The sequence below is a fragment of the Anopheles maculipalpis genome, chromosome 3RL, assembly GCF_943734695.1.
Source record: "Anopheles maculipalpis chromosome 3RL, idAnoMacuDA_375_x, whole genome shotgun sequence".
In the NCBI taxonomy this organism is placed as follows: Eukaryota; Metazoa; Arthropoda; class Insecta; order Diptera; family Culicidae; genus Anopheles; species Anopheles maculipalpis.
The window spans coordinates 56,849,628-56,875,209 of NC_064872.1; the positions used below are offsets into that span (position 1 = coordinate 56,849,628).

At 42.2% G+C, this 25,582-nt stretch overlaps 2 protein-coding genes across 4 annotated transcripts in view; both read right to left on the bottom strand.

The window, feature by feature from the left end:
* LOC126561676 (SRSF protein kinase 3) overlaps positions 1–25,582 on the bottom strand; it is a 415,191-nt gene that overhangs the window by 356,981 nt on the left and 32,628 nt on the right. The window contains exon 2 of one of the 2 annotated variants that reach the window (XM_050217970.1): positions 24,246–24,255. The exons of the other annotated variant lie outside the window; for it this stretch is intronic. The gene's annotated coding sequence lies outside the window, so the exon portion shown is untranslated. Of the gene's footprint in view, positions 1–24,245; positions 24,256–25,582 lie in introns of those variants that run through there. 2 annotated transcript variants of the gene reach the window in all.
* On the bottom strand, positions 1,286–24,801 carry LOC126563182 (ubiquitin-conjugating enzyme E2 W). Of its 2 annotated transcripts, none has more exons than XM_050219808.1 (6): positions 24,728–24,801; positions 1,978–2,069; positions 1,793–1,895; positions 1,640–1,725; positions 1,407–1,552; positions 1,286–1,339 (listed from the first exon to the last, which is right to left on the bottom strand). In XM_050219808.1, the coding sequence occupies exons 1-6, from the start codon at positions 24,773–24,775 to the stop codon at positions 1,326–1,328; spliced, it is 489 nt and encodes a 162-aa protein (XP_050075765.1). In that variant the 5' UTR covers positions 24,776–24,801; the 3' UTR covers positions 1,286–1,325. The 2 variants fall into 2 exon arrangements, with proteins under 2 accessions (XP_050075765.1, XP_050075766.1); XM_050219809.1 differs by lacking the exon at positions 24,728–24,801 and adding an exon at positions 2,235–2,391.

The window sequence follows — 25,582 nt, forward strand, 5'->3', positions numbered from 1 at the left end:
TCTACTACGTGAGAGCTAGTTTCAAGGAATGTTGCAGAATAATTTTGATATTTGGTGTATTTGTATTTGTTTTGTTTTATCTAAACTTTCTTATATTACTCCTGCTGTTTTTCTTTCTTCCCTATTTTCTTTGTTTGTTTGCTATATAGTTTGCATTGCTTCATGGCGAAACCCTTGATAGAAACCAAACTTGAACACAATTATCAAAACGGTTTAGATTGTTTTTTTTCTTTTTTCTTGTATTTGCTGCATTCAAAAGGCTTTCATGAGGCGTGACATACGTGGGCCCATATTCCCAGTCACACTGGGACGGACAATTTAATCGAACTGCTGCCATTTATAAGCCATCGAACGCAGCTTAGGCTCATAATAATCGATGAACGCTCACTATGAATTATGATTTTAACGGATTTCTGCCTTCCTTCATGTTCTCGTTCCACGCTTTACACTAAATAAGAACTAAAATTATTCTTTAAGCCTAATTTATTGACTGGTTTCTTTTTTCTCTTATTTACACAAGAGACGTGGCATGTCCATCGAACCAGATGAGCCAGCAAAATTAGGATGATAATAAATAAATCAAAACATTATACGAGCATGCAGAGGAATTTTATGCTACCAATACTATGACGTTAAATGGACTACATCTGATTGATTTCTTCCTTACGCGAAGTCTACATATTCGTGCCGGTCGTGCTTTAGGTAAGCTTTTTGTTTGTGTTTTTTGCATCTTCCTTCGTTATATCACTTGTTCTCGGTTACTGCTAAGACCGATTTGTTTATACCGTTTCCACAACATACTACAACTTTAGCTTATATAGGTGGGAGCAAACGAAAGCATCGATCGCGTAAGAACATAGCTCTGCATTAATGCTTATTATTTTCTGAACTTGTCGCCTTTTTGCAATAGAGTTAGAGAATAAAAGTAATAAAACTTTTCTCAATTGCCTCGACAGCTTTGATTTTCAAACGCTTTTCCGCGTACCTAGCTGTTGATAAACATCTAGAGATGGTTGCGATTGTACGATTCCCGAAATATATCATTGTTTTAAAAATTTCAGAGGAGAAATATGGTACAAACTACACGCAAGACATTCTTTGCGTAAAATTGAAATAAAGAAACTTTACTTACAAGTGCTTTAAACTCAAATTTATAAGCTACATCATATTCGACTGATGGATTTCTCGGACGTGTTAACTGTTTGAAGTTGGGTGCATGCGCAGAAAAAACAAAACAATCAAATTAAGCATTGGAATCGACTTCAGCGGTGCACTCCCTTCATCCTGCAGTCGTGCGTTATTTATGTCACTTAGGTGGCGACTTCCTACACGGAATCATCTGTAGAAAAAGGGAGGCATTAAGCGTTTTATTCAGCACTTTTAATAGGTTTAATGTTCAAGCTTACCGTGGTACCACCATTTTGTTTTTTTGGGATTTTTGTTACATGTCTTCACGTAAATACCGTTGTCCGGAGGTCGCCTTTTCTCTCGACAGCTGCTCAACATCGACGATATACTAAGACACACTGATTGTACTGACAACGCTGGCGACCTACCATTAGTTAAAGCGAAAGAAGGCAACAATTAGCGATGGATCAAATTGTGATATCAAGCACTGTGCTTTCTAAACTCTACATACCAATCATCCGTTAGGATCGAAAGACATATGTGACCATTCGAGTAAACGTGAGGATGAATGGGAATATTTGAGCCTATAAAAGTAACCTAAAACGGGAAAATGAAATTTAATATTTGTTGTATAACGTATGAAACAAAATAAGCCTATTCTTACCTCCGGCGAGTCGAAGGGATATTTGTTGTTAAATTTAAATAACAACTGAAAATGTTCACCTTCGTACAATGTTCCTTCCACACCGTCAATGTTTATTATCCATCTAAAGCAAAAATATACAAAAATTTGTAAAATACATTCTCTCATTCGTACGTGACTAACTTTTACTATTATTTCACACTTACTGAGTTAGGTTTTGACTGACACTTTCCTCATCCACTGACACGCCTGGCGGAGGTTCCTTAATTAAAGACATCAGTTCCTTCTGGAGGCGTCTCTGTAAGATCGTTTAAGGTGAAAAGAATATTAAAACAATTGACATTTAATGGGCAGCCTGAACAGGGTTTCAATTTCGTTGCAAGGAAAGCCAAATATTATTCAATCATTTCCAACGTGCATTAAAAAGGAATAATTTTCTTCTCTCTAAAAACCAGAAACTTGCCTCCCATCGGCTATTGTCCAGGATTAACTTTTTGTTATCCTTTGCAGCATCCTGTATGACGGTGGTGTTGGTCGTAGAAATCGTTTCCGATTTCGAAGGTTTTTCCTTCCTCATGCGTAGCCGATTGAACATTTTGATGTCGTTTGTATGTTTGCAAACGTACAAACAACGTCCACTTAAATGTGTGATTTACCGTTTACACCAAGAAGGATTTAATACTAATAAAGTTTACTTCTCACAGTACAGTAGTTTACTAACAAAAAATTTAAGTAAAATACGTCACGTTGACTTCTTCGCTATTAGGAACGAACTAAACAAACAACGGTCATAGCGGATCACTCGGATGGATATTGTTGCACTGGGTAGCTGTATTCTCGAATTTATCCGGCGGAGCATTGATCTTTTTTGGCCCGGGATTTATCTGGACGGGTGTGAAGCAAACTATTATCTGCAAGAGGAGTGTATTTTCGTAACCATTAATTAACCACGTAGCGCTTTAAGAGTCAGACTTTTCGCACAGCGTTGTAAATTCGGTACAAAACGGTTGTTGGATTGGCGAGCTTGTAGGAATCTGATTGGATCGATACAGTTTATTATTTATTACAGAAAATTTTATAATTTAATACCTCTTTCGCTGTGATCAAATGCATTCGTTTTGTAAATAACAGCTGCAATATTGTCAACAGTGGGCGATTCCTGTGGAAATCCCTGTGAGCAAAATCTATGCAATGTTTTTGCAGCTTTTAAAGATAACGCTTGATGCAAAACAAGACAAGAAAGGAAATACTTTGTCTATTTTTTCCATCCTAGAGACAAAGAAGACTATCATCATTATTTCCCAGCTATAGCCAACTGGTCGTTCAGACCGTTGGACGTTCAGACGAACACAGATTGCTTTTCATAATCATCATCGCAGATGATGCAAGATTTTACTCATGGAAGCGAACAAGAATGATTCACGGCTTTACCCTAATTTTATTATGTGCGAAAATTTCAAATATATTATAGAAGACTCATTTTGGAATTGAATTGCATCTGAATTTTCAAACCCATTCCTGGCAACAAACTGACAGCTAGACTCCAGCGCCCGATCGGATCCGTCGATCGTGTGAATCACCCATTTCGCAAGCTGTTGCAGCAACCGGTTGCCATTTATTCAAGACCGACCGCGACCACATGGCATGCTGCGAATTGTAACGGTGGCCACAAAAATTGCGCCGAAATACAATTCGCCGAGCCCCAAATGGCGCAGTAACTAATCGACAAGAAGCAGCAAATAGCAGAAGCAACAACAACAGCAAGAAAAAATGCTAGCGAAATCGAAAGCGAAAAATGCACTGGTAAGCGCATTTGCAAAGGAGGGGAATCGAAGCGCACGCCTGCAGCTCCGCATGCATGCAGCAGAGCACTATGGCGCGCGTGTGTGTGCGCGCTTGTATACGAAATATTCGCATGCCTTGGCAGCTTGCAGCACGGGGCTACGGACGGTTTAAATTTCAATGAACTTCAAGCGCGCCTGCAACCATAGGTTATCCACAACAGATCCACTGCCGCCAGCAGCCAGGGTAGTTAACCTGGCCATCGGTACAGGGCTACGCGATGCGTACGACGACTCGCTCGGAGTGGAAGAGTTGGGTTTGTAAAATATTTGGCCGGAATGTACCATAATCTTAATGTGCGCGAAGAAGAGCGTGGAGGCACGTCACGTCAGCGTCAGAACAAAATGAATCATTCCGTTGCACCGCGCAAGCCGCCTGACAGAAGAAATCTCGCGAATGTAGGGAGGGGAAGCTATATTTTTGTTGTTGCTCTTTTAGTCCACAGATAAGTCGCGGCCATTCAACGACCGTTCGCGGTTGGAAAGGCGTAAAAGAAACTCCGAACGTATTTGCATTGGCAGCCTTTGTACGGCTGCCCGCAAAGAACAGCCATCCAGTACGGTGCAAACACAATGCATGCTAATGAGCAAATGCAAGCCGCACGCGGTGCACCTTTTAACCCTTGAAGGACAAGCTTGTTAGATAAGTTTAATTAAAAAAGCATCATTTTATTTATCGTATGAGTTAAGTAACATATCTGTGATTTTTTAAAGAAATTGTTAATCGTTCATTATCAAAATGAGGATCTAATGCTAAGTTCAAGCTCAAATAAAAATGAAACGCATGTAGTTTTAATGTAAAAAAAATGGAGAAATGCAAGTGCTAAGGAACAATTACAAATTTCTAGCAAAACATTTACGACCACAGCTCATTTTATTCAGTTTCACATGAAATTATTATCCCTGGCATAAAGCCATTAAAAACATTGAAAGGTTAAAAGACACATTACTCTCGCTAAAGAGGGAGGTAAATGCATGAAACTGCATCTTGCGGGTCGGCTAAACGTTGCACACACACACACACACACTCAATGCACTCGAAAGGTATTGTCGGCGGTGCAAATTTGTTTACTCAACATCACAAATCACGCATAAATCCGGAGCACGGATCTATCATTACGATGCGGCCGCCACCCTGTCGATGGCTAACGATGGCTACTACTTCTAACGCTGCGGCTTAGCAATTGAACTCGTGGGGCTCTTTCCCCTCCCCCTCCCCTCCCCGCCCTTCAGTTGACATAAGGGCACCCGTTTAAGTATCAAACAAAACAGCGAACCGGTCCCATACACCAACGCGATCGTGACTGATCGACCTATCGAGGTCCAATAAAATGAGGTTATGTCAACACACAAAATCGTTCACCGGTTCTAGAAATAACGTTTGCCTCGGTGACTTCCCTTGAGATTAATCAGCTCATATGGAAAGCTCAAGTTTAAGGACGCCATAAATTTGTCCATCGAAAAAAAAAAAAGATCCCATTAAAAAAGGGTGAACTTGGCCCGGAAAACCAGAACGCAGGGGGTAAGTTAAGAAGTTACGATGCATGAAAAAAAAATTACAGAATCGATCACCTTATTATTTAATTAAACATGGTGGAACAAAACTATAATTTTAACCCGAGCACTTGCACTTTGATCGCTCGAGAACGAGTTTTAAATGCTCTTCTAGAAAAGGAAAACTCCTGTGCCGTCACCCGTTCTGACGTTGGTTCGTTAGATAATCGTTATGACATGCCGGCGATCGTATTCTAATGCTCGTGCCACCAGCCACTCGTTGAGATATGGCGAGCGCGTTGCGGATGATGCTAAGAGCAAAATGAGGAAGTTGAATAATATTTTCCTCAGCCAAACACAACCGAATGATGCATTTTTAATTGCTGGGGCGGAACGTTTACTATTGTTGAGTGGAATTTAAAAACATTTAAATTAAACATCACCCATTAGGGGTGCTACTGGGGGTGATGAAAAATTGAAGAAATTTTGCAAGATGAATAAATTGAATTCTAAAAATTATAACTAGGCCAAGTTCTGACCGGCCAAAGAAAGTCTCTACCTTCGGGTTCATCGCAGCAGGGTCTCTCGATACCTCGAAGTTATGCATGCGTCCTCCAAAAGAGGCTTATCAAACGATCGCACCCTCTCTTGTGAAGATAATTTTCACAACTAATCCATAATGGCGGCAATGCAGCCCTCAGAGACGCTGCGAGTGGGGCACACATTTGCATGCATTTAATTAACAGCGATATTACAGCCGGCACGAGAGTGAGTACAGGCAGCTTCAGATGCATTTCACAACCAGTTACACAAATAGACAAACTGGCCACACACTCAAACGTAAACTACGAACTAACCCTGAGAAGATCTTGTAATCTTTGAGTGCAAAATGCTAGACCCTTGCCCATTCGCAATAACAACATTCGGATGCACTTGGAACCGGTATCATCGATTGGTGTGACCAGATAACCTTTTCCAGATGGACGCTTTGCCAGAACTAGGTAAGAAAAACGAGGCCACCAAACATTGTTTTTTGCGAAAACAATCTCATCATCCCATCCCAGCTTGAACTACTTTGCGGGAATCGCCGTTACCTATCGTCCTTGGGCGAAGTTAGTTACAAAACACGATCGGTTGGTAGGATAATGTGAATTGAATTTGCCCGTGAATCCGAATCCATTTTCTGCCTATTCCATCAAGTATCAAGTTCAATATAATTCAATGTTTTGCACCATTCCAACGCATTTTTAATCAATTTACTACAAATTACACAAAGCATCCGAACATCACACCCGGAAGCTAATTGATTGACTTCTCAAAAATTGAAACACATGGTAAGTTATGTATCGATGACCTCATGGCGCATGTTTAGATCATCGTACTGGAGCATTAGACCGAACATATGTTGTGTCAACAGCATACACTGCAGGCCCTTTCGACCCGCGGCAATGTTAGCCCATCGATAAAGACCCCTTCCGATTTACCCGATATTACATAGTGAACGAGTGTCCACTTTGCGTTGAGTTCAAAAGAAGTAGAAATAAAACCACCACTGGGAACCAATTCTTTACGCAGCTGATAAACATATGTATGTTTAGATCATACTTTGGCCGATAGGCACGTAACTGTCGCCAGGGCTTGTTCCCGGTTCCGGAGACGGGTGGAGGCCGTAATAGAAGCCGAGAGCGGATATTTTAAATAAAATGAATAAAATACATGGTAAGCTACTATTTCTAAAACAAAAACAAAAATTTCCCCGATGATTAATTTTGCCATAAATTTTTTTTTTCTTTTTTCGTAGGTGACTGTCAAAATTATCCCGAACGCCCTGTATGTTATAAGAAGCGATTTATGATCGTTTTTCGTAACGTCCCCCCCAGACTTGCTGCTCACAAACCAATAGCTCTTCTTGGGCTTTAAGAACACGTTTGACATGAAATAAAAAATGACGCTTCTCACTGCCTCAAGTAGTATCGCTCAGAGCTCAAGTAGTATCGCTCAAAAAATAACCAGTCTTTGATTTGGTTTGAACTGCGCACGCACATACATGCACAGCCATTTTGACAAATCGATGTAGAGGAACCTAGGAAATATACTGCCAACATCCCTCCCCAGCCAACACAATCCAATAAAGTAGCCAAAAACATGGACGTGACAAAATTGAAGCTAAATTAAAATGAAATGTTTATTCGACATGAATTTCATGTTTGATTTCCGTCGCCAACCGTCCCGGGAACCTAGCGTCAGCACGAAGGAATGGAAATCTTTGATGCTACAGGAAATTACACGCCACATTCGATGCGTCCTTCAAACAGGAAAAAAAGCGGCCTTTGGATCTTTCGTTGCTGCCGGCAAGCGAAATTGGAGTGTAATAAAGCCCGATGCTTTATCTGTTTGTTATTATTAGTGCTGTTGCCTTTTGATTCTTTAACACAAGAAGAAAAAAAAAAACATCCATACAAAATGACCGTGACAGACAAGTAACATGGAAGTGCCATTGGAGTGCCGTGGAAAGTGGATTAACAGCTGCTTGCAATAAATTTAATCGCCAACCGTTCTGGGTGTGGCGTAGAGTGAAGAAGCGAGTAGGCACACGCTTCTGACATATTGTATTGCGCCTAGAGTCAATGGTCTCACGTTACAAATGATGAGGATTTAAGATTGAAGTGATGTAGCAGCAGTGAAGATTTCAATCACAATTTTACAAGGTCATAATATATCGGATCTATTGCCATAAGAATTATGTGTATCAATTTTTAAAATATAAAAAAGGTTTCAGAAAAATGTGCGACATCTTTTTTCTTTGGTTTAACGAAATGCTAAGGTCAGGCCGGCCATCGACAGGCTTGCTAGATAGATATAGAGTACGCCTGGGGTTTGAACCCCGGAGCTGCCATGTGAATACGGAGCTCCTGTCACCTCTATCAGTCCAGTGAAGGAGGTGGCAGCAGCGTCAAAATTTGAGACTGTGTACAGTATTATACATTTATTTATAAGGATTTCGTCAATGCTTCAAACAGTAGGAAAAGTCATGGAAATCTATCCAATATAATTCATTTATAAGAGAAATCGAATTGAATGAATATAATCTATGCCAGATACATCCAAAGTTTATACAAAATATGAACAAAAAAGTATTACAATTTAACAATAGACAATAAAACATGCTTATTTCGGTTCGCTTGCATAATTAATGGTTAAACCATAACCAGTATGTGGTCAGAAAGCCGGAACCAGAATGGCAGAACTTATCTCATCCTGTTTCCAAAGCACGAACTTCCCATAGAATACATAAAATTAGTTACTTCGGTGACACATGACCGTTCTATAACTTGTACCAACGCTCTTTACCAGCGGTATCCCGCAAGGGAAGAACAAGGGAGCATTAGTTTGATACACAACAGCAACAATATTTCACCCTTCCACTGGCAGTACACTGACCATTTACGACACGTGAGATTTATCCTCCTCTTGTAATTCTCTACGCGGAACACACCTTCGTGACCACACAAGTCGTGAGACATGATAACGCGACAGTAGGAATCGACATTGGGTTCAGCAACATTTGCACATAACCTACCCTAACGGATTCGAAGGCAAAACGGCTGACTTGTGTTTATCCAAAACAGCAACCATAAAAGGAAAGTCATCCTGTTGTCCCATCATCTTATCGTAGCACGAGTGCCATTTAGAGAAATAGAATAACACAACGAACGTTACAAGGAGAGAAAAAAGGAAACTGTCCGAGATGCCCGCACGAGGACAAACGACAAAACATCTTGACCTACCGCAAGGCATTTTACAGCAGCCGGACATTTTGTCCCTTTAAACGTGTTATTTGTTTTGCTTTTATTGCACGAGAAGTAAACGCAATGTATGGGAACACAAGAACTCAGTGTTTTACAATATTAGAACGTGATTGTTGTTACTTTCCTTTTATAATTCGCATCTTGTTTGTATTTTTGTAGCTTTGAGTTATCTGCTTTAACACTAGAACCGCCGATGGGACTTTTTTGTCCCATCTCACTCGAAAAAGGTGTGTTATGCCGCTTGCCGTCGTGACAACCCATTGAAATTTTCTAACTTTTATTTATTTTTGATTTTATTTTATTTTTGATTTTATTTTGATAAAATTGGAATTTTCTGACTTTTATTTATTTTTTATAGCAATACGGCCTGGCCGTCCCTTATGAATAAAAAAATATATATATATTTTTGACGATCATTTGAATGCGGTCCTAAAAAAAAATTTATCCCATATGGTACTTTAAAAAAAAATCATTCCCAACCAAGGACCGCCATATGGGACATGTTTGTCCCATAGGCAAAATATGTTGAAATGGCTGTTATCCCTGCAGTGAACGAGTGACGGATGTGCATCGGCAAGTCTGGCAGCACTGGCGTGAACAATAAAAGTGCACGAATTTTTTCGCTACCATCAATCAGCTAGTCTATATGAGCACCATTTTTGTACACTCTACCGCAATTTTATTGGTAACACTGGTCGTCTGAGTGCCCCTATCGTCCGCTCTCCACCCAAAGCATCACCTGCTGGCTATTGCGCATTTGGATCCCCAGCACAATACTTGCAGGTTCAAGCAAGAAGCCTGCCCGTTTCGACTTGTCGGCTTGCTTGGTCGCTGTGTATGCTCTCCCAACACCAGCGCAACCAATTTGCCTGGTGCACTTAGGACATAAAAAATCAAAGTCTGAAACTGTGCCTTTGTAAATCGATCGATCAAGTACGGAGTTGATGTAGTTGACCAAATGTGTAGAAAGAATCCCATGAAAAGAGCGAGTAGAAGATGGCCTGTTTGTTAATTTTTTAATATTCTGGATTTGGCGGGAATCAATGCTTGGGTCTTGTACAAAGAACTTAGAACGGATATCTAGACCAGATTTTCTTTTCAAGCTAGTCGAAGAACTTGCCAAAGAGTACGTTGAAAATAAGAGCGCCAACGCTAACTTCCCTGTGTCAGATACTAGAGGCTCTCGTCGGCGCAGCCAGGTTCAAACGTCACAAGGGCAAAATGTATTAAAAGAGTTTCGTACGTATGCGTTTCATGTGAGCTAGGTTCTGATGAAGCAATGCGATATTTTGTCCTGATGCTCTAAAAATGTGTTATAGATGCTTGGAATAATTAATCTAGGTGTTCCGTTTGCTTTCGAAAAATGCTTTGTCCTCTTCTTTTGGCCATTTGGAGCTGTACTGACATCGAGTTTTTGTAATGTTTCTAAAGGGAGTCACAGACGCCCGCGTAGACCCAAACAGCTTAGAAAAAAATATTTATTTTATTAACATAAAAAACCCTACATGCTGCTCGATTGTTTAAATAACTGTAAGCAATAATTATAAGTGTTTATCACTAAAAATCCCATAATTTTACATAAGTGAAAAAAACTGGTCTTGATATTCTTGGTTGGGCAGTTGGTGTGATCAAACGACTACCTCAATTCAATTTGTTATTATTGATTGACTTACTAACAAAGCTTTATTATACCTAATTATGATGTTTATGCATTATTTTACCACAAAAAAAAACCTTAGATAATAATAAACCTGTAAAAATATGTTTACATAACGTATGGGACTAAATTGTCCCATATGGCGGTTCTAGTAAGGTTGAGAAACCCGGCGGTTCTAGTGTTAAGCTTTATCTATCGGCTCATACGAGGCTTCTAATCAGGATTTAAAAAAACGAGCTACTGAAAGTAACATCAAAGTTTGCTTTTGCTTTGCTTCAGAAGTACTTTATTGTTGATGATCAAAATGTGGTAAAAGATTCAAGGAAATCGATTCCTTAAGCTGGCCTGGAGCAACCTATCTATAAGCTTGAAGTAGTACAATCCTCTGATTATACCACTCCCTATCAGTGGCTCCCTATCAAAGGCTCAAGCAGTAAACAATCACCCCCATAGATTATCCTAATCTGTCGATTAAGTAGATGATTTTTGTGTATTTTTATGATAAAAAGAACGACACAAAAGGTATATATGGTACACCACAGGACAGCAAAACGTCGATCGTGGCACGTGTCTATTTTTAGCAGCATTGTTCTGCCAACGAGCATACACTCTAAGGCAAGCAAAAGGGGCTAGAGCGCGAACCACAATTTTTACCAGTGAAATAAAAACAGTTGCCATTTAAAAGCCAAACCCCTATTGGCATTTCGACGATCATTAACAGCCGAATGTCGTAAATCTGGTTTTGCCGCAAACCTCACCATCACCGTAAGCTATGACAGACAGCTGTGATGACAGGCTGCTGAAGGACTCTCAGCTATCACTTGCGGGACGATACCATTACACGGTGAGTGTGAGTAAATTAGGAAGATTTACCCAAGAATTGGGCCCCCCTCAAGGGAACATTCTTTGCAGTCCATCTTGTCAGTGTATACGATTTATTGAGCTGATGTCCTGCGCGCTACTACTGCTGTCACTGTGTCATACGTCCGTCGTCCATGTAGGTAAGATATCATAATCAACTTGACCTGTTGCCAGTTGGCGTCGAAGACGAAAACAAACCAGGAAGCAATTAGACGTGGTTGAAAAGAAAAACACCTAAAGAACCAGAGCGAAAGGACAACGGAACATGGCACCGAGTAAACTACGCCACGCATCGTACTCAATCAATGAATTCACGATCCGCCTTGTGCACTGGTCCGTGACAGTATCACTGATGTGTTCCTTCCTTTCCCTTTTCAATCGGTACAAAGGAGGATGACTAAATTCTGGTGAAATATTACACTTTAATTGTTGCCAATGTGTGGCGTTGAGTGAGGGAGCACGCAAGAACACAACACACACGAGGCACGATCCGCTAAGGCGCGATACGATGCAATTAAGTTAAATTGAATATTCAATTCATTAATGTTCCATCGCCGCCTTTCCATCGCCACCGGGTGAAACTGACCAGAAAAGGAGACACGGCCATTTATTGGAAGCTAAACACGTGTTTCGGGGGCACGCCAAAGTTAAAGCAAACGTTTCAACAATACTTGAACCGATACATAACCTTCGCAGGGGAGTCTTGGTTCGGCGGTGCAATGCTCTGTGCCGAACACTTGCTGCATATGATTGTATTTTATTCCTCCCCCATACGATCGTTGGACGATCAATCATCGAATCAGAGAGAATCTATAAGAGTTTAATGAAACATTGGAGAACTTGTAACATGAAAGCGCATGAAATTAAAAAGCAAAGTTCTCTAAAAATCTGTTAAAAGAAGTAAAATTGTTCCTTCGGAAATGCTTTCAATGATAATGATTTAAGTAATTTCATAGTAACAACAGCTCCTCAACCATCTACTACAAAGTTAAGCGCAATCTTCACATTATTCGCCGTAAGCTGAAATCATGCTCATGTTTGTAGACCATGCTGTACTCTGTCGTTAACCGGTGGAACGACAACGTATCATCATGTAAAGCAACATAATTTTAACGATACGATCGGCGGGGCTCGATCGATCCCGGCTATGATTTCTCGCGATCAAAGCTAGGCATCGGTAGCGTTCCAGTTTCGTAGAGCACCATTACACTCTGGCACCAAATGGCACCCACCACATCCTAGGCGTCCCCCGTTTGTGCAGCACTAAGCGAGACGATGATGGAGGCAATCAAGCAAAAATCATCGCTTGACTGCGTGATGATCACTCTCGATCCCCTTCGAGCTAAACGTGTTTCTAGCACGGCTGAGAACTTGAGAATATGTAAACATTGAGGGGTTTAAATAATAATACTGCTGTGGAGCCAACATGCTATGCAGCATATTTATGATTTATCCCTCGAAACCCTTAAAAACTAAGTGAAGAGATTTTTTTATCGATCATTGTCGCTTGGGAATTCCACAGAAAAGTACAATCAAAAATTTATACAAATGTGACTTTGGACATAAAATCGCCCATCACCAAAGCGAATATTAAAAAGTGTGTGGTCTTTTTGCTTTAATGGCGTTCCCAGTTTTCGGCACTCAGCGATCCCTAATGCAACAGAGACTATCAAAACGATCCCCGCTGCTCCGTCTAGCGCTTCCAATTTCAACTCCAAAACTCATACACCATTCGCATTTACTGCAGCACATCCCCTTTTCTCGTCTGCACGTGTCTGCGGGGCAATCCCGCTTCAGCGGGTGCTTTTGAAAAATTAATGCAATTAAACCCGAGCCGACATAATCCGACACTTTTGCGTTGGTGTTCTCTGCCGTTCCGCAAGGGACTCCGCAGCGTTTTTCGGTCGGCATGAAACATTTCTTTGTTTGAGGGATTTTGTTTCATGGCGAACGGAAAAGTACGAAATTACTGGAATATGTTACCAAAACCATTTTTAGTTTCTTAAATTAGTTCCTAATGTATTATGAGCTGTGGATGCGAATGCTCGATAAGCTGCCCATTTTTTTTCATCACCCTTTTTCCGATCACCAATAAGGGAGGATCGTCTTATTAGCGAATCATTCGCCACTCAACCGAAAACTCAAGTTGGCTGTTTAACGCATAAATAATGGCACTCGGAGCGAAACACTAAAGGGCACTTGACCACACATGTATCAATCTCGCACAACATCAGACCCATTTCATCGCACCGTACCACCAGTCTACGATCGGCTCGTGATCGCATACGGTGCAGAATTATGAGCTAATGAACCACCACTTGACTTAAGATGGGACTCACCCTATCTATTGCCCGGTGCTTGGTTGCGTTCATCCCGCCCCGTCCGAAAAGTGCTTCATCGTAAATTAGCGCGTATTAAATTCGTTTGCGCATCCCAACAACTAGCACAAAGGTAAGGGGAAGGCAAGTGGTAATGTGGATGAAGTACGAGGATAAGGAAGCTGAAACAGAACCGCTATCAGAATCATAAACGTCAGCGAACGATGGCGTAGAGAAATGATGTCTTGAGGACATGGACTGTTCTGGCTTTATATCTTTGTGCCGATTCGTATGCGATCTTTCTACCCTACGCAGACGATGGCGACGATCATGTTTGGATGACGAAGGCGCGCGATCCGTACGGTTGATACACGACAACCAGACCCTCGGCGTCAATTCCCTTCCATTCCCACATCCCGTAACTGCCATATATTGCCCGATTGATGACTAATAAAATAAAACACCAGACATGTATAATTTTGTGTTTTAGGAGAGCATCGCACTCGACCTGCGTTGCGGCAGACAAGACGCCGCTCTGTTGCAGAGCTGACGTCTGGAAATCCACGGAAAATCGTCCGTCTGGCCTTCGCTTGCAGTACACACTTTCGAAAATGTTGGCCATTAAAATAAACCGCTTTACAAGCACGTTGGTACGTTTCGTCGTACAAGGTTTTGGATTGGTTCGATAGTTTGCTTTTTTTACAAATTGTATCGTACTATGAGAAGTAAAACAATATCATGGAAGGGTGGTTTTCTGCAAAGCCAAATGCCTCTAAACGTGTTAAAATTCCCCCAGTTTTCTGGGCTTTGAAGAGTCTTCGGTTTATATCATATGGAAACCTACTACACGATTACTACAATATGCTTATATCCATCCTACTCGAAAAGGCTGAGGAGTTAATTGCAGGCAATCACTTAACCGTCCTCCGCCCCTTTTGTCCGCCCTTTTCCAAAAAAACGATCGCGCTGTCAATTATTCTAACAAATCATAAACCATCGTTTGCCGCGGAGTGAAAAGCTAGAAAAACAAAAATAGATCCACACCGCCCAGTGCGGGAGAATGAGCGAAAAAGAGGCGCGTACGCACAAACAGGGAAACATAAACTGCCCCAACGATCAACCACGGATCAGACACACTGCCAAGGCGCGTGCATGGATGCCGGAACATGTGCGGAAATTGGAAAATACCCAGCTGTCAGCCCTAGGTGAGTGACCGGCCGAGAAGGAGGCAGCTGGAGGGGAGCGTAGGTGTGGATTTGAAAATTACGAAGGAGGTCACGAAAAGTCACGACATCCAAAATTGACGGCGGCGGCCTGGCACCACGAACTGCAAAGGAAAACCGTTCCACTTGGTACGCTTATTGCACCCTTCTGGGTCGCCGGTGTAAAATCGTTTGCGAAAAGCTGACTAATCAACTAATTAGTTACTAAGTCACCCACCACTACTGGCATGGCATGTTTCGGTGGCAAGAATTCGACAAAGAGCGTGAACATTATTACATCAATTTTTTTCAGAGTTTGCTTCACGCACGCACCCCCTGCCAATATTACGTAAATGGCAGTTGGAGCATGGAAAGAACATAGGACTGGTGTATGGTGTTTTCAAGGGGGGAAAAAACGCATCGCCCTGTACGAGGGGGAAAAAACTGCACGCGCCACGCTACGACTAATTCAGTGGGAAAGTTGAACCGATTTTCCGTTCGTTGATCGCAAAGCAAGTTGTTGTTACTCATCGTGTGGGTGTTGCGGTTTTTTTTGTCTTTCGCCGAACGCCAGTGATCTTGAAAGACGTGCCCTCGCACAATGCAATAAGACACGGTTGCGTTCAGTAGTGGGTTGGGAATTGGGAGTTGAGAATGGGTTTAAAATTGGCTCACTTTGCGTCCCATGCAAAACGCTGCTGTTCATTTGAAGGAGAGGTAATACCGGGAATAGATCTGCTCCCAGCGGTTCCCTTGAGGGTTAGACGAACGATCGTACTGTTGCTGAGCACTTGATTCCGTGCCCTGTTTGGTAAACAAAATGCGGGGCTTCTTTCGGGTAACTTAATCGTAGCCAACATACCTTTGAGTATGTACGCACGACGCACCGTGATCGCAACAACATAGTGTGCCCTTTTTTTGTGGCGTGAGTGATCAAGACTTGCTGAGCAAACACAAGCTACGCTACTACTACCGCCAAATGCGTAGTTTTTCATCATCCTGACAATCAAGGGCTTAAGCAGTCTCTGCCAACTGAGCAAGATGATGCCGAACACTAACCAAACAAAACACCCCAGATGCATGCTGTGAGATCTTTCTACATTGACAGATGAAGCACAGCATCCCCCCCCATCAGATCTCTTCCTAGTGACAACACGGAACAGCACATACGAGGAGCAAACTAACAGAAAACAACCAATCCAACACAAGACTTTTACCCTCTTCCGAGGGATTTGTAGTTCGCGACTCGGTGCTGGTAAGTGCATGTCATCACCAAATCGGCAAAGGACACACAACCGCCATTATGGGTTCGTTGACAAAAGTGTCTTTCTAGTGAGTCGCCACCATTCTTCTCCCCCTCCTTTGCCGAAGACCTTCACCCACAAAAACGAAACCGATCGGTGTAGCGTAGGATCGCAGAGGGAAATCTTGGCTGGTGAAACGGCCAGAAGCCAGGATGAGACACGCTCACACAAACACATTGTTCCTTAAAGCAAGTTCTCGAAAGCATGCATCTTTTCTTACCCGTCCCGTGTTGACAGACAAAATGGGTCGGGATCGCCTTCGTGCAGTGTGCAGCACTGTGTGCCAAACTAAAACATTGTACACTCGATCGCTTTATGCAGAGTGACAGTACAACAGTTTAAAAATATCTTCCCTACAATGAACAAGTTGCACCCAGGTTGACGAAAACAAAATGTTGCAGTACAATAATGGAACGATCGGGCACGATCGTTCGTATGGGATAAATCATAAATTGCAATAAAAATAATCGCCATCTTTCGCCACGGAACCTAATAGATCATCTGCAGCAGCAAATTGGCGAGACTGTCAGACGGCGGCAGCACACTGCAGAACTGTGCAGAAACGAACAGACACCATAAGTAAACACAATATCCACTGCGAACCCAAGAGATGATTGCAGTGGAGGACGAATGCAGCCAAACAATAATGCAGCACGTTCGCGTTTGGCCCTTCTGTGTGATAAATGAAGGGCTACAGAAGAAAGATGACGGTTCGGCTTATGGAGTGTTGCTGCTTTTTTCTCCTAAAGCATTCCCTCAACTGTGTGGGAAAGTTCAAGGAAATTGAACGATCGAGAAAGAGACTTTGTTACCGTCATTGGTCATCACACGCTGACTGTCAGCACCGGACGAAAAAAAAAAGAAGAGGAATTAAATTCAAGACAAAGTGTTTCCAATACTATCCACTCTCTTGGGGAGGATTAATGTGTTTTGCGGATCTCATTCCACATCGAAGAATTTTATTAAAACTCAGCAAGTTAGCAGCACACTTCCAGCTCAATTTATCATCTTTCTTCTACACCAATTTCATCAATAAAATTTATAGCAATAAAAAATTTATACTTTCAAGAACATCAAACTAATATCTAGCAACGCCACATGGAACACAAAATCTACGCACGTCGGCAATTCCGAAACAAGTTCGATGCTCTTGCGTTACACGCTCTACTTGCCATCAGAAGATCATCGCACGCACACCGAATTTGTAGTGTTGGTTAAGTTTCGTGCACGTCCCAACTAGAGACCTCGGTTCTAGATAAGCGTTCTAATTTCATACAAAAACAAACACTCTTCAAACGGTGTGGGTCCGCACCAGATGCCGCTCCAGGCATCTCTCAGTGTTTGGGGTGCTGTGCTGTATTACCTTCCCTGCCAGCGCATAATTCCAGCACTCCAGTGCTCCAGTGATCATGTTTGTCGGGAGACTTGCTTTGTACTGTTTTCGGTACGATCTAGCCTGTGATCGCTTAAGGCAAATGGGTATTGCTTCTAGTTTACCTAATGGCGCAATGGTTTGGCTCGATGACATTCAAACGCGCACCGTCGCGACTTACGGAATTTCCTTAAGGGCAATCCGAAAACGCAGACAGGAAAACATTGGAGCAAGAAGAGGTCTTCTAATGGTATTGGAGGTATGTGTGTGTGTGTTCATTTTCGTTGTATCTTTAGACGCACCACCCACAGAGCGAGGCACGATCTTCGATGCAACGAAGCAGGCAAGGTTCGTCGCGAAAATGGATGGTGACTTAGAAAGCATTAGGTGTAATGGCTGTACCACCCATCGTGGAACAAAAATACAACATGCTCAAGTGATGGTATGCGCAAACGCGTTATACTGCATCTTTGGAGATCTTAGGACAAATGACTATTAGCATCCGCATCGACAATTGGCGAAAGGAATTCAATTTGCATCCAAAATAACTGAGTGGGAGTTCAAACACAGAAAACCACCTCCGGTTCAAAAAACAGACAGTCTAAAAAACTTGTTAGAATGGCAGATTTTCTATTTCAAATGCAAGACACGTGCGTTGAGCTGGCCCACAAGGGGTAAACTTTCATATTTGAATGCTGCCAAATTTGCATATATCACGTGCACGACGGGGTGCTACTGCTGCTGTTTTTCTGCCGATCGCACACACAGGCGCACATGGTCCCGTGTTCGATCATTTGCTAGACAGATTGCTTCCTTTTCCGGCTGCCGGTAAACTGCACGGACGGGCACGAAATAATCGTAAAGTATTTCCGGGCAACGATCGTCTTCACATAAGACCCATATGGGACGCTGAAGACGCGCTGTGATAAATGCAGATGTGTGTTTAGGTTTGCATATCAAAGAGATAGACACGAGCTGCGGACACCTACGCTCGTTCTCTACTCGGTGCCTTTTGTCAATAAAGTTGTGTCACAGTAATTTGCCGTATTTGCGTAACATAAACTTTGCGTAAACAGCAACCAATGGAGGCCAAATTATGATCTACCAAACCGCAAGTAACCGTGCACACAAACAAATAAGATGAAGAACATATGGGCCCTTTCTAAGTGTGTGCTACTGCTGCCGACACGCTCACCCAACCAGGGACCCCGGGAACCCAGCAACAACCAGTACCGAATTTATCACGCTTTTCATAATAAATCGCCACCGTGTCCGTACGTTGTGCCTCGGTCCGCCGATTGCTGACAAACCGCCAAAAGATCAAGTTACTGTTCACGTTCTGCCGTTCTGACGATCAGAGCTCACGGGTGCGTTTCGTGATCACACAGCTTCCTCCTCGCGAGCAAACACGATACTCTTCCTAAAGCGATGACACACTCTAAAAAACCCCACTCTAGCGTCTCTGTCTAGCCCTCTGGCACCGGTAAGCACAACCACCAGACCTTATTTTCACACGAGTTAATTTCGGGTTCTGGTTTTTCGCAGATTCCGTTTTTCCCGCCGCCCTCGGGGCGCACACCACACTAAGCCACTACTCAACGACGCTCAACGGGGCCGGGATTTTCTGATCCAACGTTTCTGCTTCTGCAGAGCGCAGGCGGAAGGGGCGGTCTGTGGAAAGCGGGCAAGGAACCGGATTTTCCAGCTGAGAAAAAGTGCGCAACCAGAGTACACACTCAAAATATTTATAAACAGGAACACGCACGCACACACACACACACTCGCATAAACTAATCAGCCGCGTCCCCACCAGTGTTCTAACTGTTGAGCGCCACTCTATTCGCTATGCTGTTAATGTTACCACCCTACACACTGGGACTCTTAGGGACTGGTGGGAAGTTGTGTTCGAAACCACAAACCGGAGTGTCTGATTTTTGCTCCCTCAAAAATTCAAAAGCACTAACGTTCACTTTCACGCGCGACCAACATACGGGGCAAACCTTCTTTAGCCGTGCGCTACTGGCGCAAACCGCGGCCACATTCGAACTGAGTCGCTTGCGTACGCGTACGAACAAAAGTAGCCGTTCGCGAAGGATCGCGTGAGCGCGTGAGCTAGGGCGCGAGTGCGCAAGCTGTGTGAGAGGCTCATGTGGGCAAAAAGAGAGTATGAGTTTGTTGTGCTGTGCCAACGAAATCCGCCACCGTCCGGTCCAGCAGGAAGAACTGTTTTGACCATGACCATCGACATGTCGCCGCGTGGGCGTCGTTGTCCACCGTGCAGCAAATCAGATAACGCAATTCGACTGATACGCGCCACAATGGGCAACGTGCATTGGTGCGCGAGGGTATTGAACCCATCATTTCTGGCATGAAATCCGATCCAATTGAGGGCGAAAGGGTTTTTATTTATTTTTCATTTATCACCCTAAAGTGGAAGAGTTCTCGAATCGTAAAAGGGAGCGAGTTTGATGGATGGAAAAGAAGGGTCATACATGGACATCACATAAGATAAATTTGTTCGGTGATTAAAATTCGTTAGAGAATCTTCAGTTCAAGACATCAACAAATCATCAACAAACATACATATTGCTCCAAAACATTTTACTTCTTGTGCCAGACAAAACTTTTGTACACAAAGAATCTCTCGCTTTCTCTTCATGGGTGGTTGCATGTTCCACAATTAATCAAAATAATTTACCACCTTAAAAACAAACAGGCAAGCTCTTTCACACGTACGGCTTAGCTAATACTAATGATTTGATACACCAGCTCGTGCCAGAGTATGACAAAATGCGAATGGTTTTTGAATTGGAGATGGAAAGTTACCAGCAGCTGGCCCATTATTGTTAATCTTTGGGAGTCTTATTTTCCCTCACAAAGATGTGAAATAAATTGCACACATCCTTTTTATGACACTTTGAGCGCTGTACAATGTACACAATTGTTGTATGAATTAATCGTTTCCATTGCTGTCTGCCATTAAGGGCTAGTTGGAGTTTTCTGATCGGTGAAAGACTAGCGAATGGCGTAGAAAGCATACAATTCCTTCCCGACAGCTACAACCGGACGAACAAAAATAATGAAAAATGTGTTCTAGGATTAAGTGGGATTATGGATCCATTTACTTGCATTAGCTGTAAACCAATGGCACCCATTGTGTTGCCAGAATCCCTTTCCAATACGAACACTAGTTTCATTCATGCAGCAACAACGATCACGTCAAACTGCCTTGTACCAACTAAATGCCTGGATCACCATTTAACGAGTGACGTTTCCCCCGTACTAAGACATCATCGAAGATCGCACATTTCATGGTGTGTAACATGAGACGGGGAAAAAAAAACAAATAAAGCGAATCATGCACACTTTAAGTAAACTATTCGTGAACACAAAGAAGCTTCTTGTTTAACAAAACATATGGCAGCATTGTTGGGAGCTAGCGCGTGCTATGGGTTGTGTTACTTCCCGGTAACCCGCTGGCTATTTCTTTACGGTGCACAATTGGAGTACGTAGCTCTTTTCGATCGTTCGAAGGCAAACACGCATCTCCACCATGCCCCGCTAGACCGATGCATAGATAATCGATGCAGACCAAAACGCGAACCACGAAAGCGATGCACTGGTAGGAAGTGGATGAGAAAAAAGAATGAAAAGGCTGTGTCTTTTCGATTGCATTGCAACGCACGAAGCGTACCAGCTGGTTAGCGAGGATCACGCTTTTGATAATGGCTTTTCCTGTTTGTGTGTATAAAGCCCATAATTTATTAGCGTTAGAAACATACTATCGGAGAAATGCAAAGAAAATGGATAGAGAGAAGATCATTTGTTCTGCAAAAACAGGTGAGAGCTGTGTTAAGTAGGGTTTAAAAGAAAAAAATCAAATGGTTCTTTGTGAAAGATAAAATTTACTTTGAGCACCATTTAGTTTGACGTTTGGAGGAGTAGTCTTTACTTTAACAAAATGCTAAAATTAAACAAATAAGAAGAATGATCACGCATAACAGGTGGGTAGATAAGTCTTAGTGCTAAGCTCGGTAAAAGGATTTTTAACCAAATTCGATTTGTTTATTCAACTTAATTGCCGTCGAGAACGAAGCAGTGCTGACAGCGATTCTTCTACGCTAAAACGGCTTGGTATCAGTCTTAAAATGGCCCTCTGTTTCAGCAATTACTTCATCATTAGACCGCAAATTCTTTCCAGTAAGCATTCTTTTGAGTTCATATATTGATGCAAAAATTTATTGTGGTTCAAAAGCTTCAAACAAACCTCCGAATCCGTTGCTGTTTCTGATCGATTGTGAGCTCATGTGCCACTCAATTTGGGCAAAGATTTCGCGTGTCCAGATGTCCGTGGCTCTATGTTTCACGCTAGTTCCTTAGATATCGCCCGAGCTTCGGTTATCTCCATCAATGTTGTTTTATAGATAGATATAGATTTAGACTAAATGTTTGTAGGTGATTGAGCAGAGTCCGGGTACGGCTTTTCAAACCATTGTTTGGTTTGAACATTCTTTTAACTCAGCAAAAAGTCAGTTATGGATCAGCCTACCAAAACCGTTTTTATCTATGTTTTGGCACATATCAGAAGTTGTTCCACTCAATTGGTTTCAAATTAATAAATTTCTTATCCTGCCTCCTTATCTTGTGGCCTTTTGCCGGCACTCAAGCCATAAGGGTCGAAAAATAATTTGTTGGCGTATTTTTTTGTTAAAAATCGTCTATTTCTTAAATCGATCCCTGACTTTGACCATGCCAATATTTAGATAGATTTTCCTCTTCTCATTGATTTAGAAAATTGCGATCGTCCTATAAATCACATTTGTCAATGCCATTCCTGAAGAAAATAAACTTGAATAGAAAATAAATTTGAAAGGATAAGATGTTCTTTTCATTGATTGTGAACCGCAACTTCTGTGAATGTTCCAGGGCTTAAAATGACCAGATGTCCATGTCCAGATCCAGGCTCCCACTATATAAACTTCTCCCTTCTTCAGAAACGCGCAGAATCTGTTAGATATTTGCCCGATCGTAGTCCGGCCGACAGGAAATGTCGAACACAACGGCCGACTTTTTCTACGGCCCGTATTGAGCAGACAACAAACTTTTGTTCAAAGAACTTTTACTGTTCTCGTCCTAGCTGGTGTAAATTAAAAGATATCAGATTTTAACAGTATGTAGTCAACATTGATCACTGACCGACGTACCGACAACCAGGCGAAAGGAATAAAAAATCGCAACATTATCGTCGCCTTTTTTTAAAGCATACGTTACATACAGGAAAACAACATAAAAAAAGGCTAATGAGGATGTTTTGGAAATAGAATTTCACAAACCGATAGTAACAGAGAAAAAAGATACATCGCAGTGCTGTTAATACACATGCTTTCGGTACTATTAATAAGAACATAAAAATACATTTTCCTAGAAAAGGTGCCTCACCTAGAGAAAAAAAAACAATTATCGGATCTTCCGCATCCGCAACACTAAGCTTATAGAACCACATTATCTTCAGAACTACTTACGATCGTAAAGAGTTAAGCACAATATAGGAAGTAATAATATAAGTAATGTAAGTAAAACGTATAAAACCATATTTCAGCTCATATCCAAAACGATCGTATTTCGACCTCTTCGTTACTACTGGTCCAACAAAGCTTGCCACGCTTAAGTGGACATCAAGGATTGTTTTGCTGTGTGAGCGAACAAGTGAAAAAGGCAACATAAAGAACGCTTCTATTTGCTTACTCTATATAGATACATCACGCATCAATCGCACCAATTTCGGTACACTGCTTTAGCCGCCCAGTGCCGTTTCAGTGTCCAAAAGCGCCGTGGAAAGAAGTAACACGGCTGAAGACGCAACTCCGCGGTTCCCATCTACCTTGCACAAAACCATCCCCAAAACTCCCTTAAAACGTGCGTTGCGGGCCACCCGTACATAGAAGGTAAGGTGTGAACGTGTATTATGTTTACCCAAAATTGACCTCATCGAGCGCCGCTTCGGTAAACATAAATAAAATGAAACCGATTTCATCAAACGCTTCTCAACGGTCGGCGTTCGTTGATGGCGCACTGATCCTTCTCCTACACCCGATCCCCAAAAAAAGTGCTATGCTTTTGCCTGTTTGCTTTTCTTCGGATCAATTGTACGTCTCGCCATGCATGCGTCTACCGTCCCAAACGGTTGCGATATGATTCACGACCTTTTGTTTATCAGCAGCTTCCGACCGAACCGTTCGGTAAGAACAAGTGTCGAAAGAAGTGATAAATGTTTGGAGCTCCGTGACGTTGTTTGGAAATTCTAAATTGTAATTATTTATCGCTACCACGCGTGCTTAGTGGAACCTCTTGGGCGTATTTGAATGGAACGGCTGAGACCACAGCCGTGGTACGTGAGAAAATGGAGCAACGACGATACGGAAGGTGCTGAAGATGGTGCAGTTTGTCGGGTGCACATTAATCCAATGCAGTAGCCATTTCATTCGGCGTGGAAATCTTTCGCCTTTCAACGTACACAGCATTTCCATATATTCATTGGTGGTGTGCATGGCTGAAATAAAATAAAGCATTCTTAATAAAGACAACAAATAGCACCAGTACCGAATTGTGCAGGATTGTTTTGGGGGCTACCTTCACCGCACCAAACAGATGGTGTGACGCACGGCTATCGATCCTGGCAGAGGGCCAACAAACTGGGGAGGGTTGAAAAAAAAATCCAGCATGACCTTGAGCTCGGCCGTAGCTGTTTCTCTGCCACTCCGAAGATAACCCGCACTGGTAGATAACGATTACCAGCCAGAAGCACGATTACGAATTGATTGTGTCCCACAGAATCATACACCTTCGATAAAAGCATTGAACTCGGGATGATTGAGTATCTTTCACATGTAATAGACGTTGCACGGTCAGGACTTCTTCCTCAAAAAAAAGCATCCTGTGTTCGTGTGCTAATCCTTCCGTGTCCATTCCCGTACAATAGCTATCCCAGCACTGTGAACCATTATCGAGCATGGTAAAAACCAAACCCACCTGGACCTGGATCTGTTTGGCTATTTGGCTCTCCTTGCGTAAAATACAGCAAACAACAGTACCACTCACCTCGGACGGACTCATTGCCGTCTTTTTGGAGCAGTCGGGTTTGCTCATAGAATTTACACCATCCACAAGGGAAGAATCACCGAATCACAACAGCGTAGAACCGTCTTTAGCCTACGGAAATCTTTTTCGCTAACGCAGATTCTGATTTGTTTTCCTTTTTTTCTGGGGGATGCACAAAAAGCTGGAAATGTTTTACTTTTTTTATCACAGAAAGAAATGCGGCGACTTTACCCCTGAGCAATACTGGTAAACATTGGCGGAACGGCAGGTTCGTCCATTGGCGTCCGATTTGACAGTTCGATAATGAAAGAAAAGCAAAACATACCCTGACGTTTCTGATTAAATCAACTCCAAATGCAACTTGGTGAACAATACTAAAGCACCTATTTTATGTTAGAACACGATATTTAACGAGTAAGAAATAGGTTTCACCATGTTAAAATTATTGTACTATGCTTTTATCATCATTAATTAATGTCATATAAGTAACTAAAACATCAAATAAATAAAACTATAACTAAATGACTCAAAATAGATAATATAAATGGTAAAAGACTCAATAAACTCTCAAACCCTTCACCCACCCCCTGTACGTACACATCCTTTCCGGAGTTTGAACATCACTATGCGAAATACGCCAAAATGTATGCAAAATGCAGCACATGATGCACTGTGTGATGATATGGTCAAAACTGGTTCGAAAAATTAGGTGGAAGTATAGATAAAATTTTACTATAAATTCCTTCTCTTCTCCTCACAAGCTCTAGTTTTAATTTCAAGTTGTTCTATTCATCTGCTGTCGGCCGACGGTGGAGCATCACTGCCGATATGTAGCCCTTATAACTAGAAACATAT

What these genes read in the sequence shown, in the direction of transcription:
- LOC126563182 (XM_050219809.1), bottom strand. Translation starts at nt 2,366, where the DNA reads ATGTTCAATCGGCTACGCATGAGGAAGGAAAAACCTTCGAAATCGGAA. An exon ending in GTCAGTCAAAACCTAACTCA is followed by an intron (nt 1,896 to 1,977) that starts GTAAGTGTGAAA and finishes TTTTTGCTTTAG; the next exon opens with ATGGATAATAAACATTGACG. An exon ending in ATCCCTTCGACTCGCCGGAG is followed by an intron (nt 1,726 to 1,792) that starts GTAAGAATAGGC and finishes TTCCCGTTTTAG; the next exon opens with GTTACTTTTATAGGCTCAAA.